This window comes from Sus scrofa, chromosome 2, assembly GCF_054392235.1.
Source record: "Sus scrofa isolate SSC_HxYL_T2T_F1_AM1 chromosome 2, Sscrofa_HxYL_maternal_Yorkshire_Landrace_v2.0, whole genome shotgun sequence".
In the NCBI taxonomy this organism is placed as follows: Eukaryota; Metazoa; Chordata; class Mammalia; order Artiodactyla; family Suidae; genus Sus; species Sus scrofa.
Window position 1 is genome coordinate 42,129,293 of NC_139384.1, and position 17,988 is coordinate 42,147,280.

At 36.9% G+C, this 17,988-nt stretch overlaps 1 protein-coding gene across 6 annotated transcripts in view; it reads right to left on the bottom strand.

The window, feature by feature from the left end:
- PRMT3 (protein arginine methyltransferase 3) overlaps positions 1-17,988 on the bottom strand; it is a 138,983-nt gene that overhangs the window by 93,758 nt on the left and 27,237 nt on the right. For all 6 annotated transcript variants that reach the window (XR_014837186.1, XR_014837187.1, XM_085011750.1 and 3 more), the window contains 2 exons: positions 15,021-15,142; positions 6,162-6,261 (listed from right to left, as the gene is read on the bottom strand). Coding sequence is in view for 4 of the 6 variants with exons in the window: in XM_085011750.1 (XP_084867876.1) it covers positions 6,162-6,261; positions 15,021-15,142 (222 nt within the window). In the remaining 2 variants the exon portion in view is untranslated. The remainder of the gene's footprint in view (positions 1-6,161; positions 6,262-15,020; positions 15,143-17,988) is intronic.

Below are 17,988 nucleotides of genomic sequence, written 5' to 3' on the forward strand. Positions count from 1 at the left end.
CCAGATCCTTAACCCACTGAGCAAGGCCAGGGATTGAACCCACAACCTCATGGTTCCTAGCTGGATTCGTTAACCACTGAGCCACGACGGGAACTCCCTCCCTTATCATTTACTAATGCTGATTCCTATGACAGAATCTGATCATACTAAGTAAATTCTAGTTCCCAGTCTTAGAATGGGAAAAGGTACATGAACAATTAATTCTAATATGCTATAAAAGTATGTTATAAAGCTTAAACTAAATTACAAAAAAGAGGGAAAAAGAGAGATTTTATATATGATCCAGGAGCAGACAAGGAAAGCTTCATAAGGAAGGTGATGTCTGAGCTGAGTCTTACAGAACTACTAGCAGTTTGCCAGACACAGAAGGTAAAACCCATTAAGAGAAATAAGGTAATTTATTAACACATAATTTGCTCTCACTAATCATCAATGTTTTCCATTAAAGGACAACTATTTCTGCTAAAAATATACTAAAAATACTATGATTTCAGAAATAACAGTAATCTCTGTCATCAAATGAACTTTTTTAGTTAATTTTAAGTAACATTTTTTGATTTTAAGCTTTTGTTATTTTTGTTTTTATTTACTGATTTTTTAAAAAGTATACTGGAAATCCTACAGTGAAAAGATGCCTTTTTTTTTCTGATGGAACCACAAAAAAAATAAGAAAAACAGGAGAAAAAAATGGCAAGAGGTATAGAGTTGAGGGAAAGTTATGCCTTACATGTCCTTATCCGGAACCACTTGATACATGAGATTATCTCAGAAATATTTTAAGTAGACAAAATAATACATAATAAACACATACAATTTTATTTAGCTTAAAATTTTCAGATATATATATATATATAAACAGAGGAGTTAAAAAAAATCCTTAAATTCAAGTCATAGCATACTTCTTGTCTAAGACAAGAAAGGCAAAAATGCACCTGAACAACTGATCCCCTGTACCTTCCCTAACTCTAAGACTAATTCAGCTTATCTAACTTAGTAAACTACTCACATAATTATTATTATACTGTTTAAGGCAAGAAAACAGATCAGGAAAGGCCACCTAATCCTCATGGTAGTGGGCTGGAATGGGATGGCTTCACTGCCAGACCAAATTAAAAACAACAAAAACATCAATACTGACCAGCTGAAAATGTGACCCATGACAGGCTTCGTGGCCCAGTTTTCGGATTATTGAAAAACCAAATCACAAGTCGTGTTTCTAAGTGATAAAGCCTATGAAATCCTGGAAAGCCATTTCCCAACACTAGAGAGCACTGAAAATGAATAAAGGATATCCCATCACTATGGGCATGGGCAGGTGCAGGGATGCACATCACACACACTTGTGCTGGTGAAGATGGGATGGGAAAGCTGATTCTTAAAAGGACCAAATCAAAGACTATTTGAGAGAAGAGAAAATTTTACTTCAGTGAAAAACAAGCTCAGATAAAAAAAATTACAACAAGGGACTTTAGACAATTTGAATGTATATTATAAGTGATCATGACAATGAAACTTAAGGTTCACTTAATGTGCAATTTTGCTGATGGTCCTGGTGACAGAAAATAACATATCCAAACAAGAACCATCTCTGGCAAGTTTATTATACAATGCCAGGATCTTAACTATCTATTCATAAGGAGGAAAACAGCAACACCAAATGAGTCAATGTGGCTTTATTGGCTCACAGGACAAGAATTAAAGATGCTCACTTTGAACATTTTTATTAGGCACTCAGAAGAAAGAAGTCATAAAAAAAATGGCTCTACTGGTAAAGTAAAACATAAAAAATGAGACCAGAGACCCATAGGCATAAATATTAACATCCTATAGAAATCAAACTTTCTATTTTAACTGACAGCTTTATCAAACAGAAATTTCATTCAATAAAAACAAAAATGTAAAATTAAAGGCAAGCCTAAATCTGGAAATTCATAAATCTAAGAGGCAAGAAATAATTTATTAAATGACATGTTAACAGCAATGATTTGGCTTTTAAAATTACATTCTTATCTAAGAACATCTTCCAAAATGAAAGCAAAGCCCATAAACAGCTGTAGACCAAAAAAAAAAAAAAAAAATCTAGATTAAGCCATGGAACAGTTAGTGGACCATAGTAGAAGAAAACAGATGTACATCTCTGCAATATATGATGCCTACATTGCTATATTGGATTACAAGTCCATTAAACATCTGTGCCCAATTCTGCAGGATATATTCTTTGTCCTTCCTTGTTGAGAATACTTTTAAAAAGAGGGGAAAAAAAATCAATGTTATAGCTTAAATTTGGATTATTCTAAATTTTTATATCCTTACCGCTGTAGGGAAAAAAAAAAAATCTTTCAAGGACAGAGTATGTTACAAGATGTATTTTAATTTTTGCTTTTTTTTAAAGGGCCATACCTGCAGCACATGGTAGGGGTCAAATTGGAGCTGCAGCTGCCGGCCTACACCACAGCCACAGCAATGCCAGATCTGAGCCATGCTTCTGACCTACACCACAGCACATGGCAACGCCAGATCCTTAACCCACTGAGCGAGGCCAGGGATCAAACCTGCATCCTCATGGTTACTAGTGAGGTTCATAACTCCCTGAGCCACAACAGAAACTCCCAAAATGCATCTGAATTTTAAAATGCTGGTTAATGGGAGTTCCCGTTGTGGCACAGTGGTTAACGAATCCGACTAGGAACCATGAGGTTGCGGGTTCGGTCCCTGCCCTTGCTCAGTGGGTTAACGATCCGGCGTTGCCGTGAGCTATGGTGTAGGTTGCAGACGAGGCTCAGATCCCGCGTTGCTGTGGCTCTGGCGTAGGCCGGTGGCTACAGCTCCGATTAGACCCCTAGCCTGGGAACCTCCATATGCCGTGGGAGCGGCCCAAGAAATAGCAACAACAACAACAACAACAAAAAGACAAAAGACAAAAAAAAAAAAAAAAAAAAAAAAAAAAAAAAAAAAAATGCTGGTTAATGAAAATGTGGCTTAAAAATAAATTTAGAATAGTCAGTTATCTGCCACTTGCACACTGTTTAAGCCAAAGGAGGAGTATCTCAAAAATTGTTGGATATATTTTAGGAAGCCTACCTGCTCTTTGTTTAATTATGTAATCAGAATTTTCCAGCTTCTCAGCTCAGAAATCCTAGTAGAAGTACCAAAGTTAGGAGGGGAATCAAAGGATCTAGAAACACTCTAAATAATATTGCCAAGCCACAAAGATGACTCAGTAACTGCCACAAATTACAGTGTCTAATGCTCCCTTGAACATGTTTAACACAATCTTCTGGACTCCATCCTCACTGATGTTGCAAGGAAAGGCAGACAGCAAGACAATGCAAACTCTAAGTTATAACTTCGTGAAGAGGAAGAAAGAAAGTTCTTAGTTATCACTTCCTGAACACACTTCTTTGTTTCCCTTACTGAAGGGTTCCTGAAAGCACCTTGGTTCCAAACAAGTGGCTCCTTTCATTTCAGGTTCCAGTGACTCGGTATTGTTTGCGTGACACTGCCTTCCTAATAAGGGCAGAGATCATGCCTGACCAATCCTTCAAAAGGAAAGGTGTCCTTTTATGTCAATTAGCATCTAACTAGAAGTAGAGAAACAAAAAGGAAGCCCTGCTACAAGAGCCCAAGGCCAGGGCCACACAGTGGATGTTGGAACTAGGACAGGTCTGTCAAGTGGGAATTAGAACCACAAAACAAAGAGATTCTGCCAGCAATACCACCAGAGGCAAAGAAAGTAAAGAAATGCCCTGGCTTCTCCTTTCCGTAAATCTCCCATTAGAGTCCTGAAACCCAAAAGTCGGTTGTCACCGGAACCTAGGAAAAGCTTCCTGCATAGTCAGGCCTTCTCCATCGGATCAGAAGAAAGCAGAGGAATTCTCATCATGGAGCGGTGGTTAACGAATCCCACTAGGAACCATGAGGTTGCGAGTTTGATCCCTGCCCTTGCTCAGTGGGTTAACGATCCGGCATTGCCGTGAGCTGTGGTGTAGGTCGCAGACGCAGCTCGGATCCCACGTTGCTGTGGCTCTGGCGTAGGCTGGTAGCTACAGCTCCGATTCGACCCCTAGCCTGGGAACATCCATATGCCGCTGGAGCGGCCCAAGAAATGGCAAAAAGACAAAAAGACAAAAAAAAAAAAAAAAAAAGAAGAAGAAGAAAGTAGAAAGGTGTAAAATGGATCTGAAGGCAAACGAGTTCGAGAACAGCACACCTTTCAGTGAGGTTCACGTCACAATTGTGACAATCTCAGAATTCCACCCAATCCAGCTAAGTTTTTGTCATTACACCAATATGCTCTTAAGATTTCAACTGCACATTAATACTTTTAGATTATTTTTCAAGTTTTGAAATGAAAACTCTTAGAACATAAGAAGTGCCATTGTGTCTCAGCAGTAATGAACCTGACTAGTATCCATGAGGATGTGAGTTCGATCCCTGGCCTCAGTTGGTGGGTTAAGTATCTGGCGTTGCCATGAGCTGTGGTGTTGGGTGCAAATGAAGCTTGGATCCTGCATTGCTGTGGCTGTTGTGTAAGCAGGCAGCTGCAGCTCTGATTCAACCCCTAGCCTGGGAACTTCCATATGCCATAGGTGCAGCCCTAAAAAAGAAAAAAAGAAAACTCTTAGAACATCAATATCCAGAAGGGTAACTCTGCTGGTCATGGCAAGAACTATCTGGCTAGTTAACCGAGGTAACAGGAAATTTAGTAAAGTATATCTTTTAGCTTGTGTATAATAGTGTAATCTGGGATAATTTAAAAGATGGATTTTCCAAGAAAAATAAAATGGTCCCTAGAAAAATGAGGATTATGTCGGCCAACATTTAGAGTATACTGCTTAAAGCTGGTGCCAAGCGGATGCCTAAGACATGCTTTCTGCAAAGCATTTCCTGTAGCCTCTAAAGAGAGGTTGGATTTTTAATTATACATAACTGAATTTAATCCTTCTCAATTCATAAGGGAAATCATAAGAATGTTGATACAAGTTATTTGGTATAAAAAGAACAATGATATTGTGCTCAAGAATTAAGAGCCAAGCCTAGCATGAAAAAAATCAACACACTGTTTCACATGCACAAGAGTAACTGGAACAAACGTGACTGCCAATGGTTCTAAATGAAAACCACTGCATTAAATCTGAACATTTCGAAAGCTCCCTGAAATCCGTGCTACTCTGCTAGAATTATTATTTACTATGGTCATTCAAAATTTATAGATAACTGTAAGGAAAAACATTTTTCTCAAGAAGTTTTGATAAACTCATTTAATGAAAACAGGTGTATCAAAACCAGCTTTTAAAAAAAAGCTCAACACTTTCCAAATGGTTAAAAAATATTTATTAGAAATACTACATACTTAATTTAAGTGGCATATCAATAAGTCAAGTCAGTTGTCACTAATATTAATTTCACTTTATTAAAAACCAATATTCTGGCCTTGGTTTGGGGTTTCAAAAGCAAATTATACAGCTATATAATGTACCTTAATTTTATTATTTTAATAATGTCAATAAATTCTATTTTGTGTGATAAATAGACAGATTACATGGCCTAACAAATTAGAAAGAGGATATTCAATATGACAGCAATAGTGGCAACAAAGCATTATTTTGACATAAACAGTCCTTGTAGGTTTTCAGGCAAACATATTAGGTCTCTACAAATCTAGAAATGTAGAAAAATAATAATTCCTTATTATGATTCTCCAAGTATAAAAGTTTAATTTATCCTCCTTTATTTTTGTCTTTTCTAGGGCTGCACCCATGGCATATGGAGGTTCCCTGGCGAGGCGGTCCAATCGGAGCTACAGCTGCCAGCCTATGCCACAGCCACAGAATGCCAGATCTGAGCCGCGTCTGCGACCTACACCACAGCTCATGGTAATGCCGAATCTTTAGCCCACTGAGTGAGGCCAGGGATCAAACCTGCAACCTCATGGTTCCTAGTCGGATTCGTTTCCACTGTGCCACAATGGGAACTCCTATCCTTTTCTTTATAAAAATCATTATAAATTTCAGAGTAAACTACCATAAAAAGAATAGCTGTTTTTAAAAATAATGCCACCATTCTCACATTTATCAAATATAACTAAGTGCAGAAAACCTGCTACTTTCCTGTCTTTTTTAAAAACTAAAAAAAGTGGGTCTTTTTCCGCAAACACTTACCATCCACTCGGATATAATAACATCCACTTTTTCTACAGGAAGACGGACTTCTTCTATTTTTCCTTTAATTAGAGTAACAGTATCTTCAAGTTTATTTAGTCTGAAAAATTGTCATAATGATTAAATTAGTGTGTTAAACAGATTCTGAAGACTAATCAAATTACATAATTTCTTGAAAACTGTTCATGTTATTTTATGGAATCCAAAAGTATGTTTCCTCCAAGTTTCTTTATTCCCTGGGCACTATACTTGTTTTTCAGTTACTCCATGAACACCCAAGAATGTTTCTGGTTAATATGACAATACAATTAAATCAGTATTTAAAACTTCCCACACAAACTAGAGAATACACTTGTGGTTGCCAAGGGGGCGGGAGGAGGGAGTGGGATAGGCTGGGAGTTTGGGGTTAGTAGATGCAAACTATTGCATTTAGAATGGATAAACAATAAGGCTCTACTGTATAGCACAAGGAACTATATCTAGTCTCCTGGGATAGACCATGATAGAAAAGAATACATATATTAAAAAAGAAAAAGAATGTAAAACTTCAGCATGAAAAGAAACCCAAATTCTATTAAGAATATATGTCAATAAAGTTAGTGGATCTTTCTTTCAAATAAATAAATAAATAAATAAGGGAGGGGGGAAAGGTGGAGAGACAACCAAAGTACACTTTGAAGAGAAGCATGTCATAGTGAAGAGACAGAGGCAGAATCTCTTGCTCTGAATTCCACATCCTCTAGCACTTGTTAGTGATCTTCACCAAATCATATAACAATCTCATGGAGCCTGTGTGCTCATGAATAAACCAGAGAGATGATACCTTCCCTAAACACTTGGCAGTCTATTATAAGGATGAAATATTTGCCAAAGCTATGCACAAACCCTTAAGCACTACATAATAGTAACGGTATTATTACAAATAACAAAATATTACATGTTTTATAAAATTTGAAATTCTCCTACAATCAAATTATTTAGCATTGCCCAACGGTATTCACTAGCTATTTCTCATACGCACTCTGCAAGAAGAAGAAATAAAGGGTATCCAAATGGGAAGGGAAGAAGTAAAACTGTCATTGCATACAGATGACATGATATTACATATAGAAAACCTAAAGCCTCCACTCAAAAGTGAAGGACTGATAAACAAATTCAGCAAGGTAAGATACAAGATACAGTAAGATATGGAGTTCCTGTCATGGTGGAGTGAAAACAAATCCAACTAGGATCCATGAGGTTGCAGGTTAGATCCCTGGCCTCGCTCGGTGGGTTAAGGACCCAGTGTTGCTGCGGGCCATGGTGTAGGTCTCAGACGCGGCTCGGATCTGGTGTTGCTGTGGCTCTGGTGTAGGCTGGCAGCAACAGCTCTGATTAGACCCCTAGCCTGGGAACCTCCATATGCTGCAGGTGCAGCCCTAAAAGGACAAAAGACAAAAAAAAGAACAGGAAAGATAAATTGTGATGTATTCATCATTGGAATTCTATATAATGATAAACATGAATGAACACTAAAAATAATGTTGAACCAAAGTAGACAAAAAGAATGCACAATATATAATTTCGTTTACTTAAAGATCAAAAAACCGAGTAAACTCAACTACCTTAAATGAATGCCCATTTAAGTGGTTAGAATATAAAGCAATACAAAAGAAGTGATTACTAGGAAAGTCAGGATGGTAGTTACCTCCATCAGGCAGGGACAGCAGTAGACCGAGAAAGGGCAAATGGAGATGGGAGGAATTTTAAAGTGCTGGTCATGTTCTATTTCCTGTTATTTATCCATACTTCTGCATATTATAACATATAACTTATGTTGTGCACTTTTTAATACATACGTTTTATTTCACACAAAGGCAAACAAGGATGTTTATATCATATCTGAGTTTTTTCAAAGAAGCATTTAATAAAAATTTTCTCTGATAAAACGCTGTAGTTAGCTGCTTACAATTTACTGAAATATTCATTCAGGCTTTAATAATTACAAACACTTCAAAGGAAACAAAAAGCAGTCTTCTTAAAAGAGCAAAATGTTCCCACTGCTCATAACTATCTTCAGAATGCTTATGCTGAAACAAGATGTGTCCTATAAAAGGCCATTTGCCTCAGGCTGTGTACTGTCTGCTACAAGTCATAATCCTATTTGCATCAATAATTACTTGTTCAAATATAAATGTAACTGGAAAGATTAAGATTTCAGGGAATACACAGGGAAAAAAAACACAAAAGCTGTAATTCCCAGTAATTCTGTGTTAAAACATCACAACACCGATATCATTCACAGAGATAACCCCTTTTATGAGACTGTTTATCTTAATCATGACCTGATTTACCATTTGTGAAAAAAACTATAGATTTTTCTTACTTTTCTCAAGTGGCCAATCACTAAACCTTACTTTAGCATAAAAGCATTCTAAATGAATTCTATCTCTGGAAACACCTGCTCAAAAACTAGCATAGCTTTAATCTACAGAATACCACATTATAATAAAAAGGATATGTTAAGTCTTTTAACTAATCCAATAAACACTCATATTATCTATTTTTCTGAGTGGAAATTCTGTTAGAACGACGAACAGTATCCTATATTATTTCCTATCTTAAAAGTAGCAATTTAACTTTTATCTCATGATACAGGGATGTCATCATGATTAATTATCTGATACTGGGCATTCAGAAGTAGAAGATATAGCCCAAGCTCTCAAAAACATGGTCTAAGGGAGTCAGAACAGTGCAGAACATAGGGAACTATAGGAGTTCATATAATATGCCCTTAACTAAGTGACATTTGAGCTCAGTTAGGAAAAGACAAAGCATCCACAAAGATATATATATATATATACATGGATATGGGGGTAAAGGAGGGGGCCTCATCTCTCCACAAACTGCCTCTGTGTGTATGTGCATGTGTATGGGAGAAAAATCACAAATTTGAAGAACTATAAATAGTTTAGTATGATGAGAGCAACAAGAGATAGTACATAGTGAAAGAGTTGAAAGGTAGTTACAGCGATGCTAAGGAGTCCAGACTTTTTTTTCTTTTTAGAGCTGCACCTGAAACATATGGAAGTTCCCAGGCTAGGGCTTGAACTGGAGCTGTAGCTGCCTGATTACACCATAACCACAGCCACAAGGGATCCGAGCCACAGCTTGAGGCAATGCCAGATCCTAGACCACTGAGCGAGGCCAAGGATTGAGCCCGCATTCTCAAGGATGCTTAAAGCGTTCATAATCTGCTGAGCCACAACAGGATCTAAGGCATCCAGATTTTATTTAGAGACAATAAAGAACCATTTCAGGATTTTTAGAATGGGAAATATAGGATAAAATTTATAATGTACTTCTGCCCGATGTGATTCTGGTAAAAGACATGCTCTAGGTTCTAAGGAAGAACATGGTCTAGCAGGGAGAGAGATGCAAACACTATAAAGTCTGCTTACAAACCATGGGAGTTCATACAATGGACATCTTATCAAGTAGAGGGCATTTAAAGTTGGTGATAAAATTATTATAAAGTTCACCCAGAAGAACACACAGGTGATACATTTAAAAAAGCATATTGTGGGTGGGGGAGGGGGCTTGGGGGACAGGGAGGGAATATCCTGATATAAAAATACACAAGATATAATATTACTTTGCTTTCAACCCACTATGGCATCCAAGAATACGTATTTCTCTCTTGTTCCAGCATGCCAAAAATGACAGTAAAGTAATATAAAATGCAATAAACTGATAACCACATGGAGATTCTAGAAGGCAATATACAAGATTTGGGTAATTTAGTGAGAAAAAAAGGGGAATTAAACCACTTAGGCAAACTCATGAAGAATGATGCAGTGCTCAGTGCACATATCAGAGATTATGGTGGAGGTGGGAGCCATTCTTCACAACACAAATCCCTGGAGTCAAGAGGTGTATCAAGTGGAAGGGACAATGGAACTAGATAATCATAGGAAAAGTGGTGCCCAGAATGGATCTCCCTCTCTTCTCCTGAAGGAGATGAGAGAAAACCCATACTGGTTACCTTTATTAAATTATCTAGCCCTCCATTTGTAAATGTCAACAAAAAAACAAGGACCCTTAATTATGTGAGACAGGGGAAAATATAATATATATCTTATAAACAATAAATACCACCATGCAGATAATTTCAATGCAGGAGCCAGACATGAAATCAAAACAAGGCTGGCTAGTCAATGAGCTGCCATCCTTCTAAGTTTATCATTTGTGTTTATAGGGATATAGCTATGGAATTACAAACATAGGATATTTATTGCTTAAAATTATCAACAGCTCAGCTTCTACTACAAAGGGGAAAAATGAGGAAAAGAATCTGGATTCAAGCAGAGACAATGGGTTTACAGTCTTTGGTGTTGATGATTCACCTGGCTTTGATCGTTTGATGTCCTGGGTCTTGAAAATTCCTTCATTCATTCACTGATTACACTGAATACCTACCTGTGTGTGCCTGATACTCTTCCAGGTGGTTGGGGCACATATATGAATGAGAGAAAAATCTCTATCTAACCCTCAGTGGCTGATATTGCAGTAAAGTTTACATTTCTATGTACTGCATCTCTTATGACCCAAGTGTTTAAAAAACCTTACCAAAATGCCGATAGTGATACCTTATACCAGAATCATAGGTAATTTTTAGTTTCTCCCATACGATCTCTCATGTCTTCCCAACGCAAAAACAACTTGTTTACCCATTCTTCCTTTTTCTATTTAAAAGAGAAGAGAACCTGTAGGGATATCAATCTAGCTGCCCTAAGGGAGTAGATGACAGAGCCATGGGAAGCAAAGACAGAGTACAAACAAGTGAGCTACTTATGTGCAGATGCATTAATTCCAGTGAGAAATTTAAGAATGTGAATTAAGGTATGGACTTAAGAGAAAGATGGATTTGAAAAACATTAAGAATGTCTTGCTCCAAATCTTATATATACCATTATCCTTAAAATCATTATGCTATGTTACTTTATTCTTCCCAAAAGTCTTTTACTAAGTATCTACCACGTGTAAGATGCTTTGCTAGGTGTTGGGGATAAAAAGTATTAAAAAGACAAAGCTCCTGCCCTAGAATCTAGAGAATGACACTTACATAAACATGACAACAGATAGAAATATTTTCTAGGCTTTTCCTAATGTTTCATTTCTAACAGTATTCTAGGCACAGGCAATAAAAAAGACGACATCTTTAATGTCATACTGAGATTGAAAGTACTGCATTGTAGCCATATGATGGATCAACATTCTCATGAAAACTCCTCTGCAATAACATCTAAAAGTCTGAATAATGAACTACTCCATAGCAAAGTCAATGAGAAACCAAAGGCAGCCAGAGTGATAATGGTAAAAACATTACCAGAAGCTATTCCTGCTTCCTGAGGGTGAGCAGTGGATACAACTGTCTGGCAAATGAGTAGCTTTGCTATCCTTAGGTAAGTTTATGGCTCTAAAACGATCATTCACTGCAGAGTTTGAATGTGACAGCAAGAATAAGAAATAATTTCTCATTCCTTCCATTTATCACTTTGAGCTCTATTTGCACCTGCTTATATAACATCTTTGAAAATCCATATTCTACTTGACTCATGTCTGCAACCTCAGAACCACAAGCCTAACCTTCTTCTTAAACCCTAATTTATATATATATATACACGCACGCACACAATTTTCATATAAGCTCTAATATAAATGTCAGTGTACATTAAAACCAAAACTTACTCCATTCTAAATTCTTTCTTCAGAAATGTTAGATCTTTTTTAAATAAAGAAAAGATAAAAAATATTTTATTATTTTGAACACAATTCAAGGATTGTAAGTTGAATGTATTTAAAACAATAAAATATGTATTTTAAAAATATCCATCTTTTAGAATTTAAAGTACTTTTTTTTTTTTTTTTGCTATTTCTTGGGCCGCTCCCACGGCATGTGGAGGTTCCCAGGCTAGGGGTTGAATCAGAGCTATAGCCACCAGCCTTCACCAGAGCCACAGCAACGCTGGTTCCGAGCCGCGTCTGCAACCTACACCACAGCTCACGGCAACGCCGGATCGTTAACCCACTGAGCAAGGGCAGGGACCGAACCCGCAACCTCATGGTTCCTAGTCGGATTCGTTAACCACTGCGCCACGATGGGAACTCCTAAAGTACTTCTTATGGAGGTAGGCTTATGGAGTTTTATAGAAATCCTGCTGTGTACGGATTTTTTGGGGTTTTTTTTGTTTTTGTTTTTTTTTTGTCTTTTTGCCATTTCTTGGGCCGCTCCCGCGGCATGTGGAGGTTCCCAGGCTAGGGGTCTAATCGGAGCTGTAGCTGCCAGCCTACGTCAGAGCCACAGCAACGCAGGATCTGAGCCGCGTCTGCGACCTACACCACAGCTCACGGCAACGCCGGAACCTTGACCCACTGAGCAAGGACAGGGATCGAACCCGCAACCTCATGGTTCCTAGTCGGATTCGTTAACCACTGCGCCACGACGGGAACTCCTGTGTACGGATTTTTGGCAGAGAAAGGAGCCTCAGAATGGCTAAAGACAATTCACAGCCTGATAATCAGAAGAGTTGTTTTCAGTGATTGAAGATAGTTCTAGAAAGCTCCAATATGCAATAATAGACAAGTACAACAGAAGCTGAGAGTAGATTTCAAGGGAGGAGAATAAATACAGAATAAAACTGGCTAAAGTGTAAAGCTTTATGATCTAAGACAATAGAGATTGTGAAATAGAAAGAACACAGAAAAGAGAAGCATCCTATGTTGGTAGGAATAACTGCAAGAAATAACCATTTTAGAAACAGAACCAACCAAATGTAGAATACTATTTGAGGCACTGGCGCCAAGCCAAACATACCACTATTACTGTGAATGAATATTTACAATTACTAGTAACATTACTAAGCAGTTACTTGTCAGCCACTTTGCAAAGCAGCATAAATGGATTCAATCCTTACAGCAATCTTGTGAGACAGGTATTACGATCAACCCCATTTTATAAATAAGAAACTAGGGTTAAAGAAGTTAAGCGATATGCCCATTACCATAAAGCTAATTAGTCAAAAAGCCAAAATTAGAAGTCAAAGTCATGAGAATCCAGATGCTGAAAGAAGTAGGCTATTCTGCCTCCTCAGCTAGAAGAACAGTGAGCTGCAAATGCTGGGGATATTAACAATAAACTGCTTCCTACACATTCTTTTATAGATACATTCACAAACAGAAGAACAGAGGTTATCTCGCCCCACAGTGTAAATTTCTTTTCTTTTTTCTTTTTAGGGCCACACTCATGTGGCATATGGAGGTTCCCAGGCTAGGGGTCAAATCAGTGCTACACCACAGCCACGGCAATGCTGTGGATCCGAACTGCATCCATGACTTATGCCAAAGCTTGTGATAACACCAGATCCTTTAACCCACTGAGTGAGGTCAGGGATCAAACCTGCATCCTTAAGGATACTAGTTGGATTCCTAACCTGCTGAGCCACAACGGGAACTCCTTTTTTTTTTTTGGTCTTTTTAGAAATTGCAAATTTCTGAATGAAAGACAAAGGAGAGATGCTATGAACACTATTGAAAGAGCTATCTTTTCACAATATAAAAAAGGCAAAGGAGAATATCTCTGAAGAAAAGTACAATGATGGCTTATCCAAAACAAAAAGGCCTGATTTTCAAATTCTCTGGGTTCTGAGTAAAGCCAACTATTGAATGCAACCAATAGATGTCCTGTGGGTAGTTAAGCGGAGATACAGCACAGTAAACTGGCTGAGGAGTCAGGTTGCCTGGGCTCACTGCAAATAACAAGTTCATAATTTGTGTCTCAATTTATTAATCTCTATAACAAAAATAATAATATACAATTTTTGTACCTACCTCAAAAGAAATTCAATAGAAAGTACTAAATTAATGGTAGCAATTTTTATTATTAAATTGAAGCACCTGAAATTGCTAAGTCATTTCCAATAAATGCTCTCAAGCAAAATTTCCATAAACTACAGCACTAAATTTTATACACAAAGAATATGAATATAATCCTTGTATAAATATATTTCTGAAAGTCACTAGGAATCAAGACTTCTGTGAAAATAAAATGAAAACAAAGTAAAATGAATCATCACTCTCCTTTTCCTTGTTTTCCATAAAAGAATTAAAATGAGAACACATCAAGTCTAACCCTGCAGAAAGCAAAAACGACAAATTAATACATAAATAGACATGGTCTTTCATAAGATTAGAATGTCTAATAGAAATGTCTTACTATAACCTTACTATCAACAATAAATTTTTGGAGTTCTCTTGTGGCACAGCCGGTTAAGGATCCAGCATTGTCACTGCAGCGGCTTGGTCACTAACTTAATTCCTCGGAGAAGAGCTATTATTAGTGAATAAAATTAAATCTACTCTAACTTGTTTGTAGCCATTTTGGAATTTACTTATTTTAATTTGAGGAGGCACAAGGGCTAGTGCTGTCAAAAAGAAAAAATAATCCTTAGTCTTTTCGGTCTAACTGCTATTTACTAAGGGAAATATTATATATTGGCTTTTATAGAGTCCTCTGACATTATTACCCTATGTGTCAGTGATTTCTAACTGTATTTTATTGTAATTAGTATATTTATAGCCATAATTGGAAGGGCAGAAAATTATATAAAAATAATTCTCATTAGTGAGAACAGCGAAAGGATTATTCACTGCTCAAACATGTCTAGCTCAATCCAACTTAAAATCTTACTATTGTGCAATGAATTTTTACTAAAAGACAAGTGTCTTGAGTCTGAATTAGACAGCTGTTGCAGATAAGAAAATTTCTTAATCACCAAATTTAAAAATAATCTTAAATCAAGACTTTAAAAACACATCTACCTTATGATATCCATTGCTTGGTAAAGTATTTCGGACTGATCAACGCCAAGAACCTTCTTTGCTCCAGCTTTCGCAGCAAACATAGAGAGAATTCCAGTTCCACAACCAACATCCAAAACTACCTGGTGTAATTAAAAAAAAAAAAGAAGAAAGAAAAAGAAAAGAAAGATGTTATCAAAAAGGTCTAATATTTTAAATCCTATTCACATATTGTGATATTTCTCGCTAAGACCAGATCACAAAAATTTAAGACTTTATCAATTGAATATGGTAATAATTTCTATTTGGGGAAACTGAAGATACCATTACAATTATTTGTTTTAAATTCTTAACAGTGTATTTGGCCGCCATCTGTTGCAATGAGATGCAACAAAGTAAATTTAAAAAATATTTTATATGAAATATACAATTTTCATAGACTTCTAAATAGGGAAGTATTCCATTTTTTATTTCCTTACTGTTTTGCATGCTCTAATTTGGACTTAATAATTCTAAATTTTAACAGAAATAAGCTTTCTCAAGTTTGAGTGGTGCTATATATATATCAGGATAGCCTGATCTGGTAGTCATGAATGGAAAATATTGTCATATCTCCTCCATTTCCATAATTAAATATTCAACTCATTTAAATAACACCAGTACAATAAAAACAAACTGTCTTCTACAATTCAGTAACGAGAATTCTTTAAAAAATGATATTATCATTAGTGAAAGGAATGAGAACCAAAGTTTAAGATATTATTGGGGATAGGTAGGGAACTATTATTTCTCAATCAAGAATTTCATATGGGGAGTTCCCATTGTGGCACAGTAGAAACGAATCTGACTAGGAACCATGAGGTGCAGGTTCAATCCTTGCCTTGTTCAGTGAGTTAAGGATCCGGCGTTGCTGTGAGCTGTGGCATATGTAGGTTGCAAACTTGGCTCGGATCTGGTGTTGCTGTGGCTGTGGCATAGGCCAGCAGCTGTAGCTCCAATTAGACCCCTAGCCCGGGGAACTTCCATATGCTGCAGGTGTGGCTCTTAAAAAAATAAAAAAAATAAAAAAAAAGAATTTTATATGGTTCTTTCCAGAATAAGAGAGTACAGTGAAACTCGCCTGGTTCATTGTAAAAAACAAAAACAAATAACCAAGCAGACATAATTATTAGCAAATACTCAGAGGTACATTAGAAATTACTAGAAAATGCAGTGTCTTTAAGTCTTTGATTATCAGTTAGCCTAAAATCCTATATAATTGTCTCAGAATATAATGTTATTTCAGTACTTTTCCACTATTAGTATTCGCTGAGCATTCTTAAGTGCAGGAATTGATCATGGTGATGGGTTACAGCAACAAACAAGACCAAGTCCTTGTCTTAAAGGAGCTTATAGTCTTGTGGGGGAAACAGACAACGAAAAAAACAGAGAAGAGAGAGTAATGTCAGGTAGCAGTGTTATAAAGAAAACTGAAGCACAAGAGCAGAGGTCAGAGCAAGGGGAGAGGATACACTCTTTCAGAATTTTAGATAGTCCTGCAAATACCTGTCTGGTATGTGTGAGCGGAAAATGAATGAAGTAAAGGAGGGTGCCATGCAAAGCAAGAAGGCCAGTGTGGCTGAGCTGATGAGAAAGGCTGCCTCGAGATGAGATCAGGGTTAAGCAGAGGTCAGATCACATAAAGCCCTTGGATTTTATTCTGAGTAATGGTAAACTACTGTTAAGAAAAGTACAACCAGAATTAAGAAGCTTTTATATTGCTCAACAACTACTATATTTTTTCACTAGGTAATAAATTCATAAAGTTTAAACATCAAAAGATATTATTCTTATTTCTCCTTCCAGAGAATTTTTATGCATATACAATGCAATACTATATATGTTTTTCTTTCCCCTTTCTATATGAATGGAAGCATATTATACCCACTGTGCTATACAATGCTTTTTTTTACTTAACATAACTTAAAGATCTTTCCCTAGCACTTCATAGAACTTTTTTCTCTTACGTAGCTGTACAGGATCCCATGTTATAGCTATACCATAATATACTGATCCAATTCTCTACTGATGGATATTTAGGTAGTTTCTGAGATCTTACCATGACAATGAATGCTGTAAATAACCTTATCTAACCCCATTCGCACACAAGTGATTCTAAAGAAATATAAAGGAGTAAATCTATTCCTAGAAGCGAAAACAAGAGGTCAGAGAAGAGAATTCATGTTTATAATTTTGCTAGACATAACCAAATTACCCACCATAGGGAAAGTCTACTCATGAAGACTCCAACCAGCAATGCCTTAAGGGCCAATTTCCTCACAGGTGACACTAGCCCATGGTACATATAATCAAACTTTTGGATTTCTGACAATCTGGCAGGTACCAAATAATGATATACTGGTCTAGTCTTATTTATTTATTTTCTTTTTAGGGTCGTATCTGTGGCATATGGAAGTTCTCAGGCTAGAGGTCAGATTGGAGCTGCAGCTGTCAGCCTACATCACAGCCACGCCAGATCTGAGCTGTGTCTGTGACCTATACCGAGGCTCACCGCACTGCCAGATCCTTAACCAACTGAGCAGGGCCAGGGCTTGAACCTGCGTCCTCATGGGTACTAGTCAGTTAGTTATCACTGAGCCACAATGGGAACTCCTGGTCTAGTTTTCATGTGCATCTCCATTACCATGGGGTTTGCATCATTCCATATGGTGTAGAGACATCTGTAGTTCTTTCTATGTGAACGATCTATTTATACCCTTTCTCCATTTTCCCACCAAGTGGCTGGTTAGTCCTTTTCTTATGAAATTTCTTATAAACTTTTCCTTATCAAATCTTATCAAATAGGAGTCCTTTGTAAGTCAAAATTAGACCTCTGTAATATGACTTGCAATGTTTTCTCTCAGCATATATTTTTGTCTTTTAATTCTGTTTACACTGATTTTTGTTATGGAGAAATTCTTTTCTAACAGTCAAACTCAACCATTTTCTC